Here is a 25,017-nt window from a genome sequence, read left to right on the forward strand (position 1 = left end):
AGGATTTTTATTTACACGAGTAGCTCACGTTGATGTTACTGCACCTCAAATTTTGTTGCTTAGCGATTTCTTACGATAATAATATGTAAGTAATGTCGCGAATTTTATAAAGCTTAGCGAAATTTATCTTCAGATAACAATGGGTGATATGAGCCTCCTTTTACGTTAATGGATAATGTCAATCCCATCTTTGTAACGTTCTAATTTTATCTTGTTGCTGCTGGTAAACAAGGATTTTTGTCGGACATCCAGATTTCAGAAATATTGTGTGGAAAATTTTGCTTGTGTTTGCTAGTACCTAATATAGTTAAATTTATTTTTGCAGAGCGAGTGTCATTAGTGTTATTATATTATGTAATCGATATTGAAGATAAGAAATCTTTGCAATAAATTATTATGTGTAGTGTGATGTGTCAATTACACACCAATTTTCTGAAAAAGCTTATGAGATATTTTATGAAAATTTTAATTTAATTTTAGACAATGCTAGGCCCTAGGCTGCAGGCAGGGCGCATGTAATGGTTCCTTAACAATCGTGAACTGCGTAATTATGTCACGTGTGCCATGCCGACGCCTCGACTCAACGATCAGAATCAGTTTGCATTAATGACCCAATAAACACTAGCTTTGACCTCGGCCCTTGTTGACTTTAGTGGACTAACTTTTTTAAAAACTGAAAACTCCGAGCGGAGATTTCCGCTATGCAATTTATCGCAAGGTTTTTTCCATAAATACACGTCGCAAAGGTGTCTCACATATCAGCATATTATTTCAATAAATGATTTGTTATCGACGGTCTACAGAATTTTTCCATAGAGTCTAGACAACACGTTTATTTTTCGCAGACATTTTTTATTATAATTCCATTGAATTCCAAATTCCAATTATTCAGAATAATATCGCTCGTGTCGCTTTTATTTATGTTCCATTGTCAAAGATCAAAGTTTAGAAGTCAGATCACATTATATACAATGAACAAAGAATACAAAAATACAAGCGCAACATACAATAGCGTCTGTGTCAGATTCCAAGAACGTGCTCAATATTGGCGTGGCGGTGGCAGGCTACTGATAATCTGCTCGTATTCAATTTTCAGGATGTCACAAGTGACAAGTCACAACCTTTATACTAGTTTAATTGTTGTACATCTAGAATCTAGATGTAAGTGTAACCATAGGCCATACCATATGAAGGGTTCCAATTTGGCTGTTAATTGTATCATAAGATTTTAATTATTAAAAAATATTGTGTTATGTTTTGTTAATGCCATGAAAACGATTTTTTTGAATGATCGCTAATGTAGTAACGGCTTAAATAAGTAAATATTGTGTTATGTTTTGCTAATGCCACGCATTATTTTATGCATATGTGGGTGCTGGTCGCTGGAGCAGCATTTGTTTACATTTTATATTATCTATCTGCTATCAATTACACATACCTACTAATTTCTAAGAAGGTACATACGATCTATAAGGAGTAAGGACACATCACACAGTCCATACTCGATGATGTATGCAATATGTAGGAAAGTGGAAAATGTATCATATTTAATAAGGAGTTAATTCATTACTATTTATTTATTACGAACCCAAAACGATTTCTATTTAATTATAGTAAAGAGTACCCCTAAACGCCTAAACTTAGTTAAGTGAAGTGACATAATTATCTCTAGAAATTTTTAGTAAGAAAACGTAATAAACAAGAATATTCGACATCTACTGGGATTTCGTGATATCCCTAGGGATTTCGTGAAATCCCTGATATCCTCATTTCCCTGCTACCTCCTGCGACACATAAACCGAAGACGAAATTTCATAAGTCTTTTTTTTCTATAAGTAACGTAGAAAAAGCTGGCGTAGTCAGGCTATAGTTAAACTGTTTTAACACGTTCGCAGCGAAGCAAGGCATTATATGCCTGGTTGATTGCTTTCTCTCTGTGAACTAAAATCGTGTCTTTTCGCTCGGTGCGGGCGCTGTAACTCGAGAAGTACTACGTGTACGAGAGAGATAGTTTTATATCTAACGCCCATTTTTAAAGCTTATGACGATTAGCGATTAAAAAATACACCAGGTTTTTTAAACATAGTTCGCACTGAATTAAAATTGAATAAGCTCAGTGCGAATACCAGGCCTTGATTTGTAGGCCTGGTAGCCGTACTGAGCGGGCGAGGGGCGTGTGCACCGAGGCTAGTGTTGTCGAATGCTTTGTTTGTTGTCGATTGTGCGTCAGTGTTTTCAGTTGTGATATTTACGTTTTAATTGCGTGGGAAATATTAAAGTGTTATGAAATGGCGTCAAATAATATTGTATTGAGTAGGGACAAAGTCTTTGATATATGTCCCGTTAGGCCTTTAATTAAGCCAAAAAATTGAAAAGAAAAATTGAGCTCGAGAAAATTAAGCATCAGCACAGCATTGAATCGGTCTTTTCTTATCATTATCCATACTAATATTTTTAAATTTGGGCTTTGGCCCACCACACATTCCCACCACTGTAACAACTCCTGTATCGCCAGGATCGACAGCGGTATCCAACCACGAAAACCCTTTGATATGATCTCAGGGAGTCCGAGGTACATGCTAAAGCTGTCTTGGGACCCGCAACGAAATTAATCAGAAGAAAATAGGAGTAGGAAGAATTCCAGATTCCCTCCCCAATATAAAGCGGGAGACAGCACAAAGTTGCAGTGACCGAAAGTCAAAGAACTGAAGGGGAGAAGCACCACGGGAATAAACGTTGATAATAGTGATTACATATCCATACTAATATTATAAAATATGCGAAAGTGTGTCTATCTGGCTGTCTGTTACCTCTTCACGCCCAAACCGATTCTGCTGAAATATTATTATGGAGATACCCTGACTCCCGGGAAAAGACATATGATACTTTTCATCCTAGAAAAACGTACGGTTCCAGCGCAATAAACTAGTTTTGGCACTACGGAGTTGCGTGCGTTATCTAGTTTTAAAAAATTTTCAATATGATGCATTAGTTTTACTGTCCCATACCTATTATTATATCTTTGTTGTGCTTGAACAGGTCTGGTAAACCTTGTATCTCTTTTAATGAACTTTATACACTTTTGCGTGTATAAAGTTCATTAGTGGATTTCATTCATTCAATCCTAGCCTTGTTGATCCTGGGTTCATATTTCTATGAACGACTTTAACCAGGTCATTAGAACCTCGTTCGCATACGGTGTAAACTTACTACCAGATCGGAAATACCTGGTATCGCATGGTATTCTAGGTACAAAAAATCAGTCTCGCAGTTAAGGTGTTAAGTAAAATCATTTGATGTTTTTAATTAAGATCGACATTGAACAAGCGCGGCGTAGCGAAATACTGCAAGTTACGTAACTAAACACTGCGATATGAGGTAAAATGTTCGATTTGTAGCGGTTTTGGATTTGAATCAAAAGTATGATTTACTGGGGATAAATTGATGATACCTAAACCTAGGTTTCGTATACGCAATATATTGGTTTAAGAAAAGAAAATACATAATTATTGAGGATCAGACTCAGATGACATACCATACCGAAACTAGAAGTTCACACGGCACACCAATGCCAGAGTAGACAGAATTATAGAGTATGCCGACTTAGAACTGATGTTGAAATTTTTAAATTTGACGTATTATGACGAAAATCGTCGCTAGGGTTGTTAACTTGTTACCTACGAATTTAAAACTATGACATATTCGCTGGACGTGTTCCTCTTTGGTCGTATTGTTGTTTGTGTTTTGGCACATGCGATTAAAATTGTCAGAATCCAAATCTTTATTTTAAATATTTAAAAATAAATTATATCAGCCAGCGCGAGGCACATTCCTTTCATAATCCTAGTGAAACCCGACGAATTTGACAGATATTGACACCTGTCCGTTTCTTTGCAGTCGAACTACTGGTAGTTATGTCTATTGGCACAATAGATGCATGCAGAGGGCATGGTCAAAAACATTCGCTAGTTTAGAAAGCGAAGTAAAATGTCATAAATTATAATCAAAAAACTTTTTGAAAAAAGCTTTTATTAATACTCTGAAAAGAAAAAAATTAATTTCTCCTTAAAATTTTTAACTATTTTAAGTTATAATCTCAATTTGCATGATAATAAAAGCTTGTCGCGCGAATCGCGATTTGTAAATAAACTAGTACCAATTTAACTGAGTAAATTAATATTATATTTTTTATTTTAATAAATTTATTAAATACTGACAGATTATTAAGTCGCGCGACGAGTTTTTATTATCATGCAAATTGTATAATATTATACTGAGGTTATAACTAACTTAATAGTTAAAAATTTTAAGGAGAAATTTATTTTTTCCTTTTCTTTCATTTTATATTTATTATATTTATTAAATATTTTATATTTATTATATTATATTTTTCTTCCATTCTATATTTACTATACAGAGTATAAAGCTTTTTTCAAAAAGTTTTTTGATTATAATTTATTTTTAGTTTTTTAGTTATCTCTGCCTACATTTCTTAGTATGTTTGTTGTAGTTTCCGTTGTGTGACTAAAAAGTCAAATTTCACTTAACAAAAGTGACACGACTTGACACGACACGACTTGAGTATTAATTTTCAATTGACTCTCATTTGATACCCATAATTTCATACCCATATTTTTTCCTGATATACACGTGTCAAAGGTGTCTCAAGTATCAACATACATTTCAAAATGATTTGTTATCAGTTATCACTTATCAGTCTACAGAATTTTTCCATAGTCTAAACAACACGCTTATTTTTCGCAACTTTAACTTGCTCTGTATGTATGTACTTACTTACATACACTACCTACTTAGGTATATCTACTTATGTATGTTCGGGTGGAATTTCGGAACTCAATTTTGAAGTAGATATATTTAACCGTTTGAGCTGAAATTTTATCGTGGAATAACGAGACACAATAGCTTATCTATTGTTATCGCGGGCGGATGCGGCCGCTTAGGGCTTCATGAATTATGTCTGGATGACAATGCACGATATGGTATGTGACATCACTCTAAATCTAATATGGCCGACCATCCAAGATCGCGAAATAGTTATTTTCTATGCAGTCCTACAATATGGATATTAAATGAAAACGCTTTTTGAGAGTAACTCTAAAACAAATGTAATGTCATTCTACATCCAATATGGCAGTTCATCCAAGATAGGGTAATAGTTATTTTAATGCACTTCTGCAATATTGGTTTCAAAATATGAAAGGGCTCATTGAGAGTAACTCGGAAACGAAAGTAATGTCATTCGACATCCAATATGGCGGCTCATCAAAAATGATACACACCCGAAAAAATCCTAAAATGGGGGGAAAGGGGGCAGAGGGTTAAAATAGATAAGTAAAGCAAAAAACGCAAGGTAATAGATACATTAACCCTTAACTGGTATCGGGGGTCAAAAGTTACCCCAGGCGTTCGAATTTTCTATGATATCTTTACTATCTAAACATGTACACTCTTCTGATTCTGTGTAATCTCGTTACGTCGGGTAGTGCGGCGGATGACGAACGTACGTGGCTCTATAACTGTTGCTAAAAGCGGAGTTACATACAGTGCTTGGGTCAAAAATTACCCCCGGTACCAGAAGTGTATGTTTTTTTCAACGGTACCTTAAAATGATTTTTAATAATTTTTTCGATACATCGGGAATTTTAAACCAGAATTAGCTTTTATGAAATAAGTACTCGAAATCTAATTCGTAACCACCCAGAAAACTATTATATTATGTCTGCAACGTGAAACAGTTTACGATCGTAAGAAGAGGAAGGAAATCAGCTATTCTAGCAAAATTATCATAGGTTCAGATTCTTAAAATTCTGGAAGCAAAAAATGTGTATCGAGTATAGCAAGATTTTATAACTGTAATGTAAAGAAAATTTTGCCAAAATCACAAACAAAGTAGTAAAATTGTATGAGCATTTTTTGGTTTCTGGTTTTGCTCTGTCATTTTTTTATTTTAAGTCGATATTAAAAGAAATGAACGTTGCCTTTTTTAACGAAACCAGCTAAGGGTTAAAAAAAACATAAAAACGTGAGGATTGGACAAATAAGCTTGGCGGTTAAGGTATTAAATACTTAAAATCATTCGTTGATTAAAACGCAGCTGAAATATATTTTTTGTAAGGTAAGGCTTAGTCTTAAAAATTTTGTTAATTAAGTTAAAGAGGTGCAGAAGGACAGCGACGACTAACCAAGGCTATATGCCATAACTTATTGCCAAAAAAATCTAGTTTCAGTTATTCTCTTTGGTTTCGGATTCATTTCCGCGACGGAAAGTTTGTGAATCGCTGTGTATTCGATAGAATATGAGAACTATCCGCGTGAGAACTTTCCGACGATCGTGAATCGGGGGGCAGGTAATGTAAAAAAATTCATGGGAGTAGGAAATATATATGCTAAATTGAAAAGGAAAACTATCACGGCTAAGAAGACTTCAAAAGTTATTGAGTAATAGTCGATAAACTAAAAAAAATATATTCGGCGAAGTAGCTATAAAGTAACTTTTCGTTCAAATTCCTTTGAACAGAACTTAGAAGATGTTGTTAGCTGTAGTGTAAAACACGTTATAAAATTAAATGTACATTTATTGACCATACAAAAAATTTCTAAAACTAGCGGTACGGTACTACGGAACCCTATATTGCGCGTGGCCCGACACGCACTTGGCCGGTTTTATTTACGTAGTCGCCAGTCGGACAAAAGTTTTTGAAACCATTCACTCTTTTATTCCAGAAATGTCAACAGATTTTTTGTTTGTTTGTTTTCAGAAACACGGACACCCTAATACATTTACTGAAAGCGTCATTGGGTACGGGTATCCTGAGTATGCCGAAAGCTTTCCAGGCATCAGGTCTCTTCGCTGGAGTTTTCTTCTGTGTTCTTGTAGCAGTGATCTGCACCCACTGCGCTTATATTCTAGTAAGTTTCTAGAAATGCAGGGTTTAACAAAACTAAGTGATAATAATTAACTGAGGTAATTCTTGGGTTAAGGTGTATCCAAAAAGCAGTACTAAATATTTGTACGGAATCCGATTTTGGAGAAAAACGCATTTGAAATCTTTGAAAAACAAATTGAGTTCAGCCCTGTGACCCTGTCCAGTGCTACTGTACACTATTCCACGTGGACTTTCATTCATAGACTCAGATTCGAACGCATCGATTGGTCCTCGGGCGAATCGCGTGAGCTCATGAACCAATCAACGCGTCGAAAATTTTTCATTCAAGCTATTAGCTTCACATACTTTTTAATTTAGTGGTTCCGCATAATGATTTTATTTTTATGTTCTTTTTACATTATTGCTTTGGATGAATCGTATGAAATGAATTTATTATTTAATAATAAAAAGTAATTATTTTAAGTACAAAATGATGTAAAATCTATTTACATTATTGCATTATACTTTTACATTATTCTCAATGAGAAATGAAATATGTAAATGTGTTACACTTTTAAACTCTAACGTAATAATGAATCTAACACGCTTCTCTTTAAAAAATAAAATATATTTCGTTATTGAACCCTAACTTCCAGATCACCTGATCGAGGTCATTGCCATACTAGGGTATGACAATTTTTCTTAATATATGGAAGAAAAAGAAGTCTTTCAGCGCTGCTGCTTTCACAGTGAACTCTATGTAAGGGACACATACATACCCTAAAGTATCACTTAGTTTTGTTACACCCTGTATACATTGTGGTACAAAACTAAGTGATATTACTTTAGGGTGTGTATGTGTCACAGAGTTCACTGTGAAAGTAGCAGCGCTGGAAGAGCAATTTTTCTTGCAATTAAGGACCTTGAACCATGCAAGGCCACTCTTACGGGAAAAGGCTTGTTATTCGTTTATTAACTAAATAAATTAAGAAAACAAATTATCAAGTAATGCTCTGTTTTATAAGGTATCATATTATTATTATAAATCTCTTTTTAACCTAGCTTTAATAGCCATTTAATAAACTTAAGTTTTGTTAAGCTCTTCCAAAACGCCGTGCAAGGAACACAGCTCCAAACAAGGCCAATGTTATACATCAGTCGTTTTACTTGAAAATAGAGTTAACAGTTTTTATTTATTTGCTTTTACTAAAACGACATTATAATTTCTTTCAATTAAGCAACACATTAAATGCTCGATATATTTATATCATCTAAAAAACCTATAACGAAATGTTCGTTATAGGTTAGGCTTGAACATCATCTTATAACCAAGAATATATTAATGGAAATTCTTAAAAAATAGTAGTAATGAGTATATCACATTGACATCTTATAACTAATTGCCAATGCGTTTTATAATGCAATCAAAAAATTTTTTTTATCTAAAATGGCCTTCTTATGGGCCCCTTTTTTATAAGGCCAAAATGTTCAATATGCGTGTATAAGTTTAATAATCCTAATAAGTAAAGATGATATAAAAAACATTATTTTAATTGTTACGGTACGCATTTATAACTAAAAAATAACTGTTTATAATATGTTAATGAATACAAGATTTTGACACACAAAGAAAAGCTCAAACTACCCATAATCTGTCCAGCTTACCTACTTCTGCTAATGCTTCTTTTTCATTTAGGGAATTGTCTGTCACCGAGGTGAAGAAGTCTATCATGTCAATTTCATCAATGGCTGTGGGCAGTGACTATATTGGTCGAAATATGATAGTTCCATTGTTAGATATTTTAGCTCCAATCACTGTCCACATCCTTAACTATTCTCTTACTACCGGGGTCTTTCCCTCTTCCTGGAAAGATGCAAATATAATACCGCTACCCAAATTACCGATTCCCAATAGTTACTCTGATTATCGTCCGATCTCTATCCTTCCATTTCTTTCAAAAATATTAGAACGCTCTACAGAGCTCGCTTACTAACGCTAACGCTCTCTCTGTATGTTGAGGAAAGATTAAAGTTGATGATGTACACATCATCATCATCAGTTGATGATGTATACGTGGGAGGGCCGGCTCGACCGGAGAAATACCACGTTCTCACAGAAAACCGGCGTGAAACAGCGCTTGCGCTGTGTTTCGCCGAGTGAGTGAGTTTACCGGAGGCCCAATTCCCTTCCCTATCCTCTCCTATTCCCTTCCTTTCCCATCCCTACCCTCCCCTATTACCCTATTCACTCTTAAAAGGCCAGCAACGCACCTGCAGCTCTTCTGATGCTGCGAGTGTCCATGGGCGACGGAAGTTGCTTTCCATCAGGTGAACCGTTTGCTCGTTTGCCCCCTTTTTTCATTAAAAAAAATCTTATTTAACTATAGTTACACTCCTAGATTTTAGTAACGATTTCAATTCGGTAGATCATGATATTCTACTGCTTCTTCTCAGCTCGCTCAATCTATCTCCTATCGTAGTTGAATCGTTTCGCTGTTTCCTTCAGGGACGCCGGCAGCGCATTAAAATTGACAACATATCGTCATGTTTGTGTGATATCTCTGCCAGTGTTCCTCAAGGCAGTGTGTTATCCCCTCTCCCGTTTTCCATCTTCATCAACTCTATTTCTTGTAAAATCTCCTCTTCCTATCATATGTATACCGATGACTTTCAAATCTATATTCAGGTCCTGCTTCCCTTACTATCACACGGTATTGCCCAAATGAATGCTGATTTAGAGAAAATTTTGGAGTGGAGCAATGCCTATGGTTTGGTCCTCAATCCAATAAAAACTCAATGCATCATAATTGGCAGCAGGCAGCTTATTGCGAAAGTAGACTGGAAGACCTTACCTGACATTCTTCTTGATGGAAATGTTATTTCTTACAGCTCCTCCGTGCGTAATCTTGGAGTTTACTTTGACCGCACCCTCTCATGGGATTTCCAGGTCCAAGAACTACGCAAAAAGCTGAATGCTGCCACTGCATCTCTAAGCCGATTGAGCAATTTCCACTACTATACTTTTCCCAATTCTTGACTATGCTGATTGCTGACGTTTGCTGCTGTGATCTAAACGAAAATCTTCTCTCTTCCCTTCAACGCCTTCAAAATTTGTGCATCCGTTTTATATTTGGCCGTCGCAAATTTGATCATGTGTCTGAATACCGGTCTCAGCTCAAGTGGCTTCCGATCAAGATGCGTCGAAATTCTCACGTCCTGCATTTACTTTACAATATCATTTTTAATCCATCAACTCCTGCCTACCTAAAATCAAATTTCAATTTTCTAGGTCATGGCAATCCTATTCTTCGCACTGCAAAGAAACTTACGCTTGCCTTCCCTTCCCATAAAACTTCATTCTATGATTCTTCTTTCACCATCTCCGCTATGTGTCTCTGGAACTCTTTACCTGATTCTATAAAGAAACACTACTTACTAAGTAGTGTTTCTTGACACTTAGTACTTAGTAGTACTCAGACCTATTTCCTTCAATATGAAAATTTTGGTGTAAGTACTACTTAAGTACTACTATACTACTAGTATATTAATTATCCTAAAATTCTTATCTCCTGTCATATTGAAACAAAAATATATTTTTTCATATTTTTGCCTCATTATATCTATGTAAAGCTGTTTATGTAGTTTAATTTATCTCATATTTATGTCTCTTTTGTTGTGTTCTTCATTTTGTATGTTACTTTATGTGCAAATAAAGAATTTATAAATAAATACATATAAATAAATGATTTTTAGATGTTCCTTGTAAAGTTCATGTTACCTAGCAAGACCAACTTTCAAATCTTTGGTTGGGCTATAATATAAGGAACCACCGGCCTTCCTAGGAACATTACTAAAATTTTAACTTAAATCGAGGCATAAGTAGATTTGCTTGTATTAGTATCATACATATATTATCCCTATACGACAATGCCCTGTAATAAAATGTGAGATAGATGTAGGTTATGTAACTAAAAACTAAAGTTTTTCGGGGTGCGGAAATTACAATTGTCGCCTCGAAAAACAGTGAGATCTCGGAGAATGTTACTAAGTATGCCACATTGCTTGAAATGTTGTCACAATAAAGCCTGTATGTATACAAATATACTAGTATTTGTTGCAGTCAAAGATATCTAGTAGTTTGATTTTATAGGCATTCAAAGTTTCGAAAAATATCGAGTCCCGCTAACAGTCCCGTGACCGCTTGTGACGTCATATCACAATTGCGCCGCGCGGGCCCCATACAAAAAACGTGATTTTTTGCCTTTTTTTACTCTTTATCAATAACGGCAACAGGTAGGCACTTGGAATTTTCGCCAAGGCCTCATATGTGTACTTTAAAAATTAATAATAATATTAAAATAAAAAAAAAATATATAAAAATTAATATACCGTAACCGAGCGCCCGCTCGTACAGTTACAACTTGTTTTGCTTATAAATCGGAAGCTAATTAACGTATCCGAGTAATTCTTTCACTAGTATTTTTTTTAACAGAGAATATAGACTGCTAATAGAAGGAATATGTTTTACCATGACGATAACTACGACTTTTTAACAGTTGGCCTTCAAAGGAACGTGGCCTTCTATGGTGCATGGTCGACTGGTCGTTATATCCTATGATGCTTCGTCGCGTCATGTCTCTTTATTAAGTTTGTTGTTACATTATTCGTAAAACCCATCCTTTAGTACGAGTAGTTGTATACTTACTTTTGAAATTCTAAAGCGTTACCTACCAATACCATGATCAGTTTACCGACGAAGTAAACAAAACTACCTTAGTAACATTATTCTTATAAGCTGTTTCTAGTATCGCAATCGCCACTTTATCTCTGTTTACTACTTTACTAGAACCACTAGAACCTAATCCGTATAAAGTATTATCAAGTTCTTGGATTTCATTCAAAGAACCTTATTTTATTTAAAGGAGAAATTCTCTTCTCACTGGAAACCACCGATTTTGTACAATGTTATCTCTAGTGTTAAAAAATATTTATATGAAGAAATAAGACGTGTATGATTTGTAGGTTAAAAAACATACTAAGTACATATTTACTGGGTTCTTACATACTTCTTTGAGTAAATCATAATTTTATTTTTATCTACAATACGCCTTATAAACAATCAATTATCGAGTAATAATTACGGCCAAGTGTCAACATTTATGTTTAACTGTAATATTTGCGACTGTTGTTACCACAGATTTTATATTTTCCTGTTCTGAGGTTGTTACCTATAATTACTTAGGTAATAAAAGGCAATATCACAATATAAATATTATACAGTAGACTCAGCCTGACCAGTGTCCTCGAAATCAATACAGATACAAGTGTTACGCGCGCGTAATAATACTACATACATTATTTTGATAGTATGAGGGTTGAAATCGGGAAATTGTGTACGTGTCATTTATGCGGTTAAGTATGAAGCTGGTCTACTGTATATAATTATATTGTGGTATTATGTAAGCTTCTTCGTTACCAGAGTAGACAGAATTATAGAGTATGCCGACTTAGAACTGATGTATAATTTTAAAATTTGACGTATTATGACGAAAATCGTCGCTAGGGTTGTTAACTTGTTACCTGCGAATTTAAAACTATGACATATTTGCTGGACGTGTTCCTCTTTGGTCGTATTGTTGTTTGTGTTTTGGCAGATACGATTAAAATTGTCAGAATCCAATTTTGAAATCTTTATTTTAAATATTTAAAAATAAATTATATCAGCCAGCGCGAGGCACATTCGGTTCATAATCCTAGTGAAACCCGACGAATTTGACAGATATTGAAACCTTTCCGTTTCTTTGCAGTCGAACTACTGGTAGTTATGTCTATTGTGTCGTTACATCCCGGCATCGGCTTGCAACTGTATCAATTTTGCTCTGTGATTTTCTTGCGCATTCAATTAAGGCGACGCCTTGATAATTTGGCTGTAGCGATATCGATTTTTCTCAGCAATGACTAAAGATAAGAAATTAAAGTTCATTGTCAGTATTCATCATGTTTTTGTCTTTAAATTACCCATAGCATAACACGATTGATCAACTTTTATAACACAGAATAATCAATCAAAAAGACCTCTGTAAAAAAAAGGATTCCTATTTTGCCAACAGAGGAGAGTGATATAAGCTTCCAAAATTTGTACATAAATTGTTTCAAGCATAAGTACACTTTATTTTAGATAGTATTTTAGTGTTTACATTTCTATCCTATTATTCTTAACTTTAATTTGTCTATAGCTTATATTATGAAATGTATTTATGTGACGGTGACGCCGCGTTAAAGTAAAAAACCGTGTTGGATATGTTTTATTTATTTATTTATTGATTCACCAACAGAATCACATTTAATAAAATACAAAACGATACAACTGAGTTTTTTTAAGTTGCTTGTTTTCTATGAGAGGCCGGCCCAGCCTCTCTCATACAAAACAAGCAATGGAACAGCATACATGGTAAGAGCGTAAGCGACATATTGTTTTTGTGGCGTACTTAATTTAAAAAAATCGATATCGCTACAGCCATATTATCAAGGCGTCGCCTTAAGAGCGAGCTGCCAAATTTTGCTGTGTTTTTTCTAATACGATCCCGGAAGACTTAAATGAAATTGAGATTTATTTAATCACTAGCTGTTGCCCGCGACTTCGTCCGCGTGGACTTCAGTTTATAGCGCGCGGTGTCAATAAAATTGGTGTCAAAAGCTTTTTAAAACCCTGGTACCCCTTAAATCAAAATACCCAAAACAGCCGTGTAGTGTGCACATAATATGATTTTTTTTTAATTAAACTTTTTTATACCTTTTAAAGCTTATTTAGCGTTACACAACTTAGCTGCATAATGCATTACACAACTTTAGCTTTGCCCAATAGCCAATACCCATAGGCCATAAACTATTTAGTATTTATTATAGGTAGGAAATTGTTTCTGATTTCTATGTTGGTACGTAAGTTATTTAATAACATGTATAACAATCGGAAGAATCGAAATATTAACTCAACATGGTATCACCTCTTATAGAAATACATATTATGAGCAAGCGATAGCGCGATCTAGGCGACTCTTGGCGCCATCTGTTCCAGTTTTTGGAACTAACTTAATTTGAACAAATTTACGCATAAACACCCCCTTACAACCCCTTTTTCCAGTAAGAAGTAGCCTATGTCCTTTCTCAGGCTTTAGACTATCTGTGTACAAAATTTCATTATAATCGGTTCAGTAGTTTTGGCGCTGATGTTTTTGAATTTGATATTTAAGTTGGTAGGTGAGTTCTTAGTTAATGACGTGTATAACAATCAAAAGAAACGAAAATCTAACTTAACATGGTACCACCTCTTATAGAAATACGCATGAGCAAGCAATAGCGCGATCTAGGGGACTCCTGGTGCCATCTATTTTGAGTTTTTGGAACTAACTTAATTTGACCAAATTTACGCATTTTCACCCCCTTACAACCCCCTTTTCCAGTTAAAAAGTAGCCTATGTCCTTTCTCAGGCTTTAGACTATCTGTGTACAAAATTTCATTACAACCGGGTCAGTAGTTTTGGCGTGAAAGCGAGACAGACAGACAGAGATACTTTCGCATTTATAATATTATTATAGTATAGAACGTGTATATCATCGAAAGAATCCAAATTCTAGCTTAACATGGTACCACCTCTTATAGAAATACGCATGAGCAAGCAATAGCGCGATCTAGGGGACTCTTGGTGCCATCTATTTTGAGTTTTTGGAACTAACTTAATTTGACCAAATTTACGCATTTTCACCCCCTTACAACCCTCTTTTCCAGTTAAAAAGTAGCCTATGTCCTTTCTCAGGCTTTAGACTATCTGTGTACAAAATTTAATTACAATCGGTTCAGTAGTTTTGGCGTGAAAGCGAGACAGACAGACAGACAGACAGAGATACTTTCGCATTTATAATATTAGTATAGATAATATTCTAACGTATTAAAAACTATAAACAAAAACATACTAACTAATAAGTATGATTAGTTCTATGTTACAATATAGTAAAGAATAAAACGCCATCTGTTGAATCGTATTAGAACTAAAATGTTCATTCCATCGATATATTTCTGGATTTTTTATAATATTATACATAAAATATGTTTAAGATTTTTGAAATTTTATTTTAATACACATCCAAGACCCAGGAACATTGAAAACTTTTTGTTCCGCCTGCGGGACTCGAACCCAGGACCCCCGGGATGAGCGCTGGCCACGCGCAATGCGAATTCATTTTCATCGATATTTTCATGGAAATAAGATATTTTCCCACATCAAAATGTAGCCTATGTCCTTTCTCAGACTCTAGAATAACTGTATACAAAATTTCATTGCAATCGGTTCAGTAGTTTTGGCGTGAAAGCAAGACAGACAGACAGACAGACAGAGATACTTTCGCATTTATAATATTAGTATGGATTGTATATTGTATATTTATCTAATATTAGCCTAACGGACAACACGATTCACTTATTTTGACTCGATAGTTATATTTTTCGAAATTATGAATATTTCTGGGCTTTTCAACAAAATATATCTGTTACCCTTATTGAGTTACTATCATTAAATAACTTTCACTACTACACACACACTTTATAAAATAATTGCTAAAGGAAATATTAATATTGTAAGTATTTAATTGTTTATTTAATTAAAAAAGAAACATTTTTGAGACTTACGACCTTTACTTTCGTCCTATAATGCGGGAACCGTTGTTACGCGATATTGTTCGCTATTATCTGCAGCGCAAAGCACGATTCATGGATAGCGGGGTGTGTAGGCGGACTAGGCGGGGCTAGCGTGCTTTGATATTCTTGGCAGCCCGGTCTTAATATACTAATTTATGCATACTTTGTCACCAGATCAAATGCGCCCATGTGCTGTACAAGAAGACAAAGAAGACTTCAATGAGTTTTGCCGAGGTCGGGGCAGCGGCTTTAGACAACGGCCCGGAATGTATCAAAAAATTTAGCTTCGCATTCAAGTAAGTTGGCTATTAACTTTATAAAACCATTTTTAGGGTTCCGTACCCAAAGGGTGAAAACGGGACCCATTTTATGAGACCTGAGACGATGACTGTCTGTCCGTCTGTCTGTCAGCAGGCTGTATCTCAAGAACCATAGCTAGACTTCTGAAATTTTCACAGATTGTGTTGTCTTGTTGCCGCTATAACAACAAATACTAAAAACAAAATAAAATAAATATTTAAGGGGACCTCTCATACAACAAATGTGATTTTTTGGCCGTTTTTTCTCGATTTCAATAATGGTAACAAGTAGACACTTGAAACTTTCACAAAATCCTTGATTGAATGTGTACTTTAATAATTAACAATAATATTAGAATTAAATGTGTACTTTAATAATTAACAATAATATTAGAATTAAATAAAAATTTGAATTAAATAAAAATCTCATACAAAAAAAACAGAATTTATATTTTTGCTCTATAACGGTACGGAACCCTTCGTGCGCGAGTCCGACTCGCACTTGGCTGATTATTCTATTAAAACCAGACAATTATTTTCAAATCGGCATTCCTTTACAAATCAGCTGTGAGGTACTTAAGCCTTGAGCATCTATGCCTTGAGCCTTCTATCACCCTAAAATAATAACGGCGAAAATTTGTGAGTGAAAAAGTGTGCAACTTCATTCAAAAGCTAAATGATTTGGATCATATTTAACCCGGCGAGAATGTGGTGACCGAAAACAAAATATTATATACATTTAACAATCAACAAAATTACTAACTTCGAAAACCAAAAAAAACTTAGGCTGGCCTCACACAACCGGAATGTCTCTCTGAATTAATAATCGGAAATTCATAATCTGAATATCGACACCTTGCCTCACACATATCTTAAAAATTCAGATTGATCAGTAGTCTCGTGATTCCCCGCACATATAAACGTCTTTATGGAAGAAGAATTAATACTAATCGCATTGCTTTTGGCTCAATATAATAAAAAAGACGGGTTGCACTCCGGGAGTGCTGGCTGAAGTGAAAACTTGATTATTAACGTTGTGCATTATTTTTTTAACCCATTTTTTATGAAAATCGATTTTTAAAAAATCCATTTTTTTAATTAATCGAAACCCTTACAATTGATTAAATTTTTAACCCATTTTTTATGAAAATCGATTTTTAAAAAATCGGTTCTTTTAATTAATCGAAACCCTTACAATTTTTTTAACCCTTTTTTTATGAAAATCGATTTTTAAAAAATTGATTTTTAAATTAATCGAAACCCTTACAATCGATTAATAAAATATCGACAATCAAAAACAAACAATCGATTGTTCAATTAATCGATTTCGATGTTACAACACTACTCTCCAACCGTCTTACGGTTTTTCGATCAGCACGAGAATCTGACGCGAGTTTCACAGTTTTTACCCATCCCACAAAAGTGCTTCACGCCGCAAAAACAAGAAATGCAAACGCAAATACTGGGTTCATCCTTTATCGTCGTCGGTATCGTCAGTATCATTCTTACAGATCGATCTGAGAAATTCATAATCTGAAAAAATCAGTATTGCGGTCTTTCTGAATTAATAATATGAATTCAGAGTAACATTCCGGCTGTGTGAGGTCAGCCTTAAAGTAACTTCTTATTTTTTAGGTACTATCACGTTTCACGTATAAGTAATGAGGTCTTCTTAGAAAAAAAATTAAATCAAGTATATATATATATATATATATATATATATATATATATATATATATATATATATATATATATATATGTATATTAATCAGTCTTATTTTTATTTTTTTGTTCTTGAACATTGTGCTACAATAGGCATGATGACTATTTTTTTTTCTTATCGGTAATTGAAAGACACTTAAAAAATAGAAACATCGTTGAAAGAATGACTCTGATAACTTAAAAATTCACCAAGATATGACGATTCAAATATCTCATAAAAAAAACCTGTCCGAAACGCTCCATACAAAGTGCTACGAAAGAATGACGTCAGTCTTTCGTAGTTTGTACGCATCGGGAGACAACTTTGTTCGACAGGTATATCAAATATTGCGTTTATGAAAGTGGTTTCATAACAAAAGTTGCTTTTAATTGCATAAGTTATCGAAATGTATACAAATATTTAAAAAATTAATTGAAAAAAAATCGACTTGAATATCCAACTTTGAAGGCGCATAACAAAAAAAATACAAATGCTATCAAGCTGAAATTTTGGGAACACTTATTTTTTACCGTGATTTCTTTATTTTATTAACAAAATTCGCTAATCTTTGACCTTGTCATCATCCCTATTAAAGCCAAAAATATTGCCTGTTCCTTACGACATGGCTTTTTTACAGTGCTTACAACCATTTAGTCTTCTAATCTTTCTTATACAGGGTGTAACAAAAACAAGTGATAATACTTTAGGGTGTGTACGTGTTCCCTGTAGAGATTTCACTGTGAAAGTAGCAGCGCTGAAAGACCAAAATTTTTTTCACTTTTGTATGGGCAAGGGCCCGAGCGTCACGAGTTTTCCCATACAAAAGTGAAAAAAATTTTTGGTCTTTCAGCGCTGCTACTTTTACAGTGAACTCTCTACAGGGAACACGTACACACCCTAAATTATTATCACTTGTTTTTGTTACACCCTGTAGAGGGACTGTCATAACGTCTGACAGCTCTTTCAGGAATATTTCTTGATGCTGAAGTTGAGGGTTCAGACCCAACTTTACTCGGAGTCCTCGAAAAAATCGTTTATAACTTCAATATGAATTAAAAACTACAATTATCATTAAATTCAAAACGTTCGTCACTCATTTTGAAGGAAAACTACAAAAAACAAAGTGATATTAATATTTAAAAGCGAAATAAAATACGGGAACTATATTTTCTATCACCAAAATTTATATTTGTCATCAAGTTGTATCACCTAATAAATAGATCTATCGCCACGAAATATTTTCGTTCTCAGATAAACAAAAATTGGTCCCAGGTATGAATTATCAAATTAATGTTAATATATGTGTAAAATAAGAGATCGATAACCAATAAAATTATATTGCATTACATAAATATAAACTTCGTTCTTATAATAACAGTTTTGTTACTTAAATAATAGCTATGTGCTCAGAATGGTAGATCTGTCACCAAATAAATCGATTATCGATCCCTGACTGCGACTCCTTTTTATTTGATATTTTGTCACCAATACAGTAGTAACATTTTATTTCGTTCAGATATTAAATTAATAGTATTCGTTACCAATTTAATACATCAATTTATAATTTTAATGAAAAAATGATCAAAGGGGCGGAGACAAATTGGCGCGCTTTAAAAATTGACCAATCCGGCCTCAACGATGGGTAGTAGGTAACTAGGTTCGATATTTTTTTTATTATTTTAACTTTAATTAAGTGTTTTATCTACTATTCTGCTAGCCATAAGCCAGCTATTTTAAACCAGCGCTGATTGTTCAGTGGTAATTATTTTAAACAATAAATATTGATTATTTTCACTTTAATTGTTTTATTTACTACTCTGCTAAAAATTTTATTTAAATATAATTTATACTACCAGTGGAAATTTAGAACCTTGGGAGTCTAGTTAAGTAGCAGAATCTTTTGGTTGAAACGATGATGACAACACTAATTTTTTATTTGAACTTAATGCAATTTTCTAGTAACATAATATGATTTATTGGTGATCTCTTTAAATTGGTTTGCTTAAATACTTATTAGGACACACCTATTATAATACATACAAAAACATTTATTTGGTACTAGACCTTATATCTCAGGATTTTAGGTGATTTATTGTGGAACTGATTTTGCATTGTTTGGTGACTACATTTTGGTGACAGATCTACTATTTTGAGGACAAACCCTATTATTTAAGAAACACAAAAGTAATTAAATTGGTGATAGCTTAAATGATACCCTTTAAAAATTGACCAATCCGGCCTCAACGATGGGTAGTAGGTAACTAGGTTCGATTTTTTTTTTATTATTTTAACTTTAATTAAGTGTTTTATCTACTATTCTGCTAGCCATAAGCCAGCTATTTTAAACCAGCGCTGATTGTTCAGTGGTTATTATTTTAAACAATAAATATTGATTATTTTGACTTTAATTGTTTTATTTACTACTCTGCTAAACATTTTATTATACTACCAGTGGAAATTTAGAACCTTGGGAGTCTAGTTAAGTAGCAGAATCTTTTGGTTGAAACGATGATGAAAACCCTAATTTTTTATTTGAACTTAATGCAATTTTCTAGTAACATAATATGATTTATTGGTGATCTCTTTAAATTGGTTTGCTTAAATACTTATTAGGACACACCTATTATAATACATACAAAAACATTTATTTGGTACTAGACCTTATATCTCAGGATTTTAGGTGATTTATTGTGGAACTGATTTTGCATTGTTTGGTGACTACATTTTGGTGACAGATCTACTATTTTGAGGACAAACCCTATTATTTAAGAAACACAAAACTAATTAAATTGGTGATAGCTTAAATGATACCCATAAAATACATATTTTTTTTAAAACACATACACCAGCTATGTGGCAGGGTAAAATTTACCCGAAGTAGGTTAGCAAGCCTATAACTCCCGCGCAGGTACGCGCAACACTAGGATATCGCCACTAACACCCTCCGCACTCCCTTGTCTGCAGCTACTGAAAGTCCCGTTGTTGCTAAGCACGAAATAAAAAAACTACGCGCGTTTAAGTGATGCGCAGGGTGTAAAATACCCTGCCACATCCTCGCCGGGTTAGTACTTAATAGTTAATATAGACTAGGCTCTGGATACTTGATTCCCGAAAGTATATAAAACTCTAGTTAGATGTGAATAAAGATGCGCTTACACGAGCAATAATTGCGGCAATCATTATTGCCCGGCGACACGAATGGACCGATCTGTAGCAATTAATGGAGTATTATGGAGCAATTTCAATAAAATGCGGCAATTTTTTTCGGCGATATTGGTTCTAATCTATCCAGATATTTCATATCGCTCAATATCGCAGATACGAATTGACGTATATTCGATGGGCTTGGATTTTCCAGCCAATTGTATTGCGCAATATTGCTGTTTGAGAATTGACTGGAATTGCGCTATTTTAATTGTCCGTATAAGCGTACTTTAATATTAATTAGTATATGTAGACATTTTTGACAGTTATTTTTTTGGCCTAAAAAGCAGCTGACCATATTCACTCATTATTTTATTTTACTAAAAGTTAATGTATATTACTTGTTACAGATGCTGCATTACAGGTCTTCTGTTTGCTACCTACTTCGGTACTTGCTCCGTATACACTGTCCTCATTGCAGAAAACATTATGAAGGTTTGAATTTTTTTTATTTTATTTTAATCGGAGCTAAAGGTAGTACTTCAAATTGGCCAATAGGTCTACTTTGACTCGTGTTGTAAAAGATTTATGAGTTCCTGAACCCCAATGAAAACTGAGAGCTGTAATATGTTTGACGTGTCTGTCTGTGCGTCTGTCCGTGGCGTCCTAGCGGCTAGCAGCCAAACGCGTGGGCCGATTTTGATCAGATTTTTTTGTATGATCGAGTGTTCCTAACAATCGTTTATCAGCAGCTCGATAACCGCTGGAGAATTTCGGGATATTTCTTTTCTACGAAGCATTTTGTAATTTAATACGTTTTTCTACTCAGGTGCTGGACAGCAACATCCCGAAGCCTCTAGGCGAGCCACACGTGATCAACAGCCAGACGATAATGCTGATACTCCTCCCGCCGCTCATCCTCATGGTCTGGATCAGGAACCTCAAGTACCTGGCGCCAGTTTCGATGATCGCAAATATATTCATGGGCATCGGTCTCGGCATAACCTTCTACTTCTTAGTAGGAACCGGTTCGCTCAACCTGAACGCAGTGAGTCCCATCAAGCATCCGTCATACTGGCCGGAGTTCTTCTCGCTGACTATATTTGCGATGGAAGCGATCGGTGTCGTGATGCCGGTTGAAAACTGCATGAGGACGCCTCGGGCCATGCTCGGGTGCTGCGGAGTGCTGAACAAGGGCATGTCCGGTGTCACCGTGGTATACATCCTGCTCGGCTTCCTCGGATACCTGCGGTATGGTGAGGGCGTGGAGGACTCCATCACTCTCAACCTGGTATCTGGGTTAGGCGACCCACCTGTATATAACATGTGAGTATTCTTGTATTTACCACCTCGTCGAACAAACATATTTATGAATATTATGTACTTAGCATAATATTATAAACTTACACTGCCATAAAAAACTGTAATTAGTAATCTTACAAGGGAAGAGTAGCCTCATCGTTGGCAGACATCCCATTATTAGTTTCATATTGTTTGAAAACACTATGAATACTGACAATAATTGAATTTTTCTCTCTTATGAGCTACAGTGTCGAAAATTAGGCGTTCTTTTAAATCTCTTACCAATAAATTTCTTTCAGTCTGGGCCAAGTGGTCCAAGTCTGCATCGCCCTGGCCGTATACTGCACCTTCGGTCTTCAGTTCTTCGTGTGCGTCGAGATCATGTGGAACGGGATCAAGGCGAACTTCACGAAGCGTCCCGATTTCGCCGAGTACGTCACGCGGACCATCATGGTCACCCTGTGCGTGCTGCTGGCCGTCGCTGTCCCCCATATCGCCCCATTCATGGGCATCATTGGCGCCTTCTGCTTCTCTCTTCTAGGCCTTATTGCGCCCGCTTTCATAGAAATCATCACTTTCTGGGACATCGGCTTCGGCCCCTACAAGTATCTCATCTGGAAGAACATCCTAGTCGTGCTATTCGGCCTCTTCGCTCTCGTCTTCGGCACCAAAGACGCCGTAATTAACATGATGTCAAAGTAAACACTGAATATAATCCGAGCTAGTGCTATAATATATGTAATAAATTATTTTCTGCACCAGAATTAAAAGCATGATATTAATACAGACTAAGAAGCCAGGTACATAAGCCTAAGCAAATATCTACACATAATTAACAGTAAATCGTCTTGCCAGCCGCTACAGCTACTAACAGAATTTAGTACCAACAAAAGTACGTCAGTATAATAGGTAACTATGTTTAAATCGCTACCAAATCGAGTGTACTTAAGTAAACTTTTGAATCTTCTCGCTACTGTACAGTTTTGATATTATTAGACTAGCACGAGTCGGCGCATGAGTACCGGTAACTATTCCACCTCAATTTTTTTATGCAATCCTCTTCAAATTGCCCTCCTGATGATAATTATAAATGCATGTTGCCATGGCGCAACCCGGTGCCATATTGGCGCACTCGCATAAAAAAAATTGAGGTGGAATAGTTTTCGGTACTCATACGCCGACTTGTACTAGTCTATATGTTTTTGCTCTAAAAATGAACCAGATAGGAAAATATAACAACGAATTTGGTCACATGGTACCATCGAAAAAATTGATTCATAGCTGGCAGTTGACGGACCTACATCATTTGGTCGGAATAATCGGATTCATGTTAGCTGTTGCTGTTAGGCCGATCCATTGCCCATCCTTGTGTTTCTATTTGCCCTTACACACGGCGCCGCCGCCGCGGCGATTCTTTACCGCGGCGGCGAAAAACGCTGCCGATGCGGCGCCGTGTGTAAACACGCTTATGTGTGGGATGGGTTTGACATAACGCGACCAAATTGCGTAGGTCCGCCATCTGCCTATGAATCAACTTATCTGAGTACCTACATACATTAATGGTATTAGGACTTAATAGTTTTTTGTATCTATATGAATGTGTAATGTCTAGGTTTATATGAAATTTCGATTGCATTCCTAATTGAATTACTTAATAAAAATATAATATTCTATGTAGTGTCGTGTTTTGTACGTGAAATGTGTATTTTGTACTTGTTTATTGTGCTCAGATACTAAATGTATTTTAGAATCGTAGATTTTATATTTCGATGTTTATAGCAAAGGTTTTCGTTGCATATTTTAAGAAAAGATCTAATTAACACTAGTAAAAACGTATCAGTAGGTACATGAAAATGTACAAAAACCAGGTACCTACCCTCAGTTCTGTCCTGCTATGATAAATTTTCTAAGGTGGTAAGTAATTCTAATATTGATGAAATAAACTTATCTTTTTCGGCTGCTATACATTAATATACATTAAGTTATTAAAAAAATTGAAAATCAAAAAAAATGTTAAAATAAGTTCGGCGTAATTTAATGTGGGATAGTATAGTAAACACTCTGAATCTGACTTTAGGTATCCCACCTACTCCTTCCAATGTTTTTTTAAACTATTGTCTTTTTAAGACAAAAAACGTAAAAGTTATCTAAGTCCTGCAACATTTTTGCAGGACAAGGACTAACTTTTGCTAGGTAATAAGTAAAAAAATGTATCCGTAAGCTGAAGATGTATCTCCTGAAATGATTCTTAACTGTCAGTTATTTTTACACAAATAAGTACCTATGAACCATCTATGAACGTAGAATTGATTGGGAACAATGACTCTAAGAGTCTATAAACTAATAAGATACTTTAATTTTATGTATTTGTAAACTTAGGTACCACCAATATACGATGCACGATGCTATCATGCTGATGTTTTTTTTTCAATTGAATCATTTCATAAAATTATTGCATTTAACATTTGTGTGAGTGTAGTAAAAATATTATAATATCTATAATTGTATACTAATTATAGTTACAGCAAGATTGCTAATAGTGAGAGTAATTATAATTTTAAAGTTAATTACAGCTACAAACATTAAGTATGCATTAAGTAATTAAAAAAATTGAAAATTAAAAAAAAAATTTAAAAAAAGTTCGGCGTAATTTATTTTGGGATAGTAGGGGAGGCAGGGGTGTCTTAAGTTCAGACTTCAGAGCACTAAACATAAAAAAATCCCAGTGTCGATAATAGTAACTAATCACGTCGACTTCCTCATAGTGAGTCCATAGCGATAACTGAGTATAGTAAACACTCTGAATCTGACTTTAGGTATCCCACCTGCTCCTTCCAATGTCTTTTTAAACTATTGACTTTTTAAGACAAAAAACGTAAAAGTTATCTAAGTCCTGCAACATTTTTGCAGGACAAGGACTAACTTTTGCTAGGTAATAAGTAAAAAAATGTATCCGTAAGCTGAAGATGTATCTCCTGAAATGATTCTTAA

At 34.8% G+C, this 25,017-nt stretch overlaps 1 protein-coding gene and 1 long non-coding RNA gene across 2 annotated transcripts in view; one reads left to right on the plus strand and one right to left on the minus strand.

The window, feature by feature from the left end:
• LOC121738568 (proton-coupled amino acid transporter-like protein pathetic) overlaps positions 1–22,761 on the plus strand; it is a 70,191-nt gene extending 47,430 nt beyond the window's left edge. The window contains exons 5-9 of the mRNA XM_042130728.1: positions 6,780–6,930; positions 15,754–15,875; positions 21,135–21,219; positions 21,554–22,050; positions 22,326–22,761. Coding sequence (XP_041986662.1) covers positions 6,780–6,930; positions 15,754–15,875; positions 21,135–21,219; positions 21,554–22,050; positions 22,326–22,728 — 1,258 coding nt within the window. The 3' untranslated portion in view covers positions 22,729–22,761. The remainder of the gene's footprint in view (positions 1–6,779; positions 6,931–15,753; positions 15,876–21,134; positions 21,220–21,553; positions 22,051–22,325) is intronic.
• LOC121738573 lies at positions 1,683–14,642 on the minus strand. Its single transcript, XR_006037305.1, has 3 exons — positions 14,632–14,642; positions 4,799–4,803; positions 1,683–1,781 (listed from the first exon to the last, which is right to left on the minus strand). It is a non-coding gene; the product is annotated as an uncharacterized LOC121738573 (long non-coding RNA).
• Positions 22,762–25,017: the final 2,256 nt, after the last annotated feature.

This window comes from Aricia agestis, chromosome Z, assembly GCF_905147365.1.
Source record: "Aricia agestis chromosome Z, ilAriAges1.1, whole genome shotgun sequence".
NCBI lineage: Eukaryota > Metazoa > Arthropoda > Insecta > Lepidoptera > Lycaenidae > Aricia > Aricia agestis.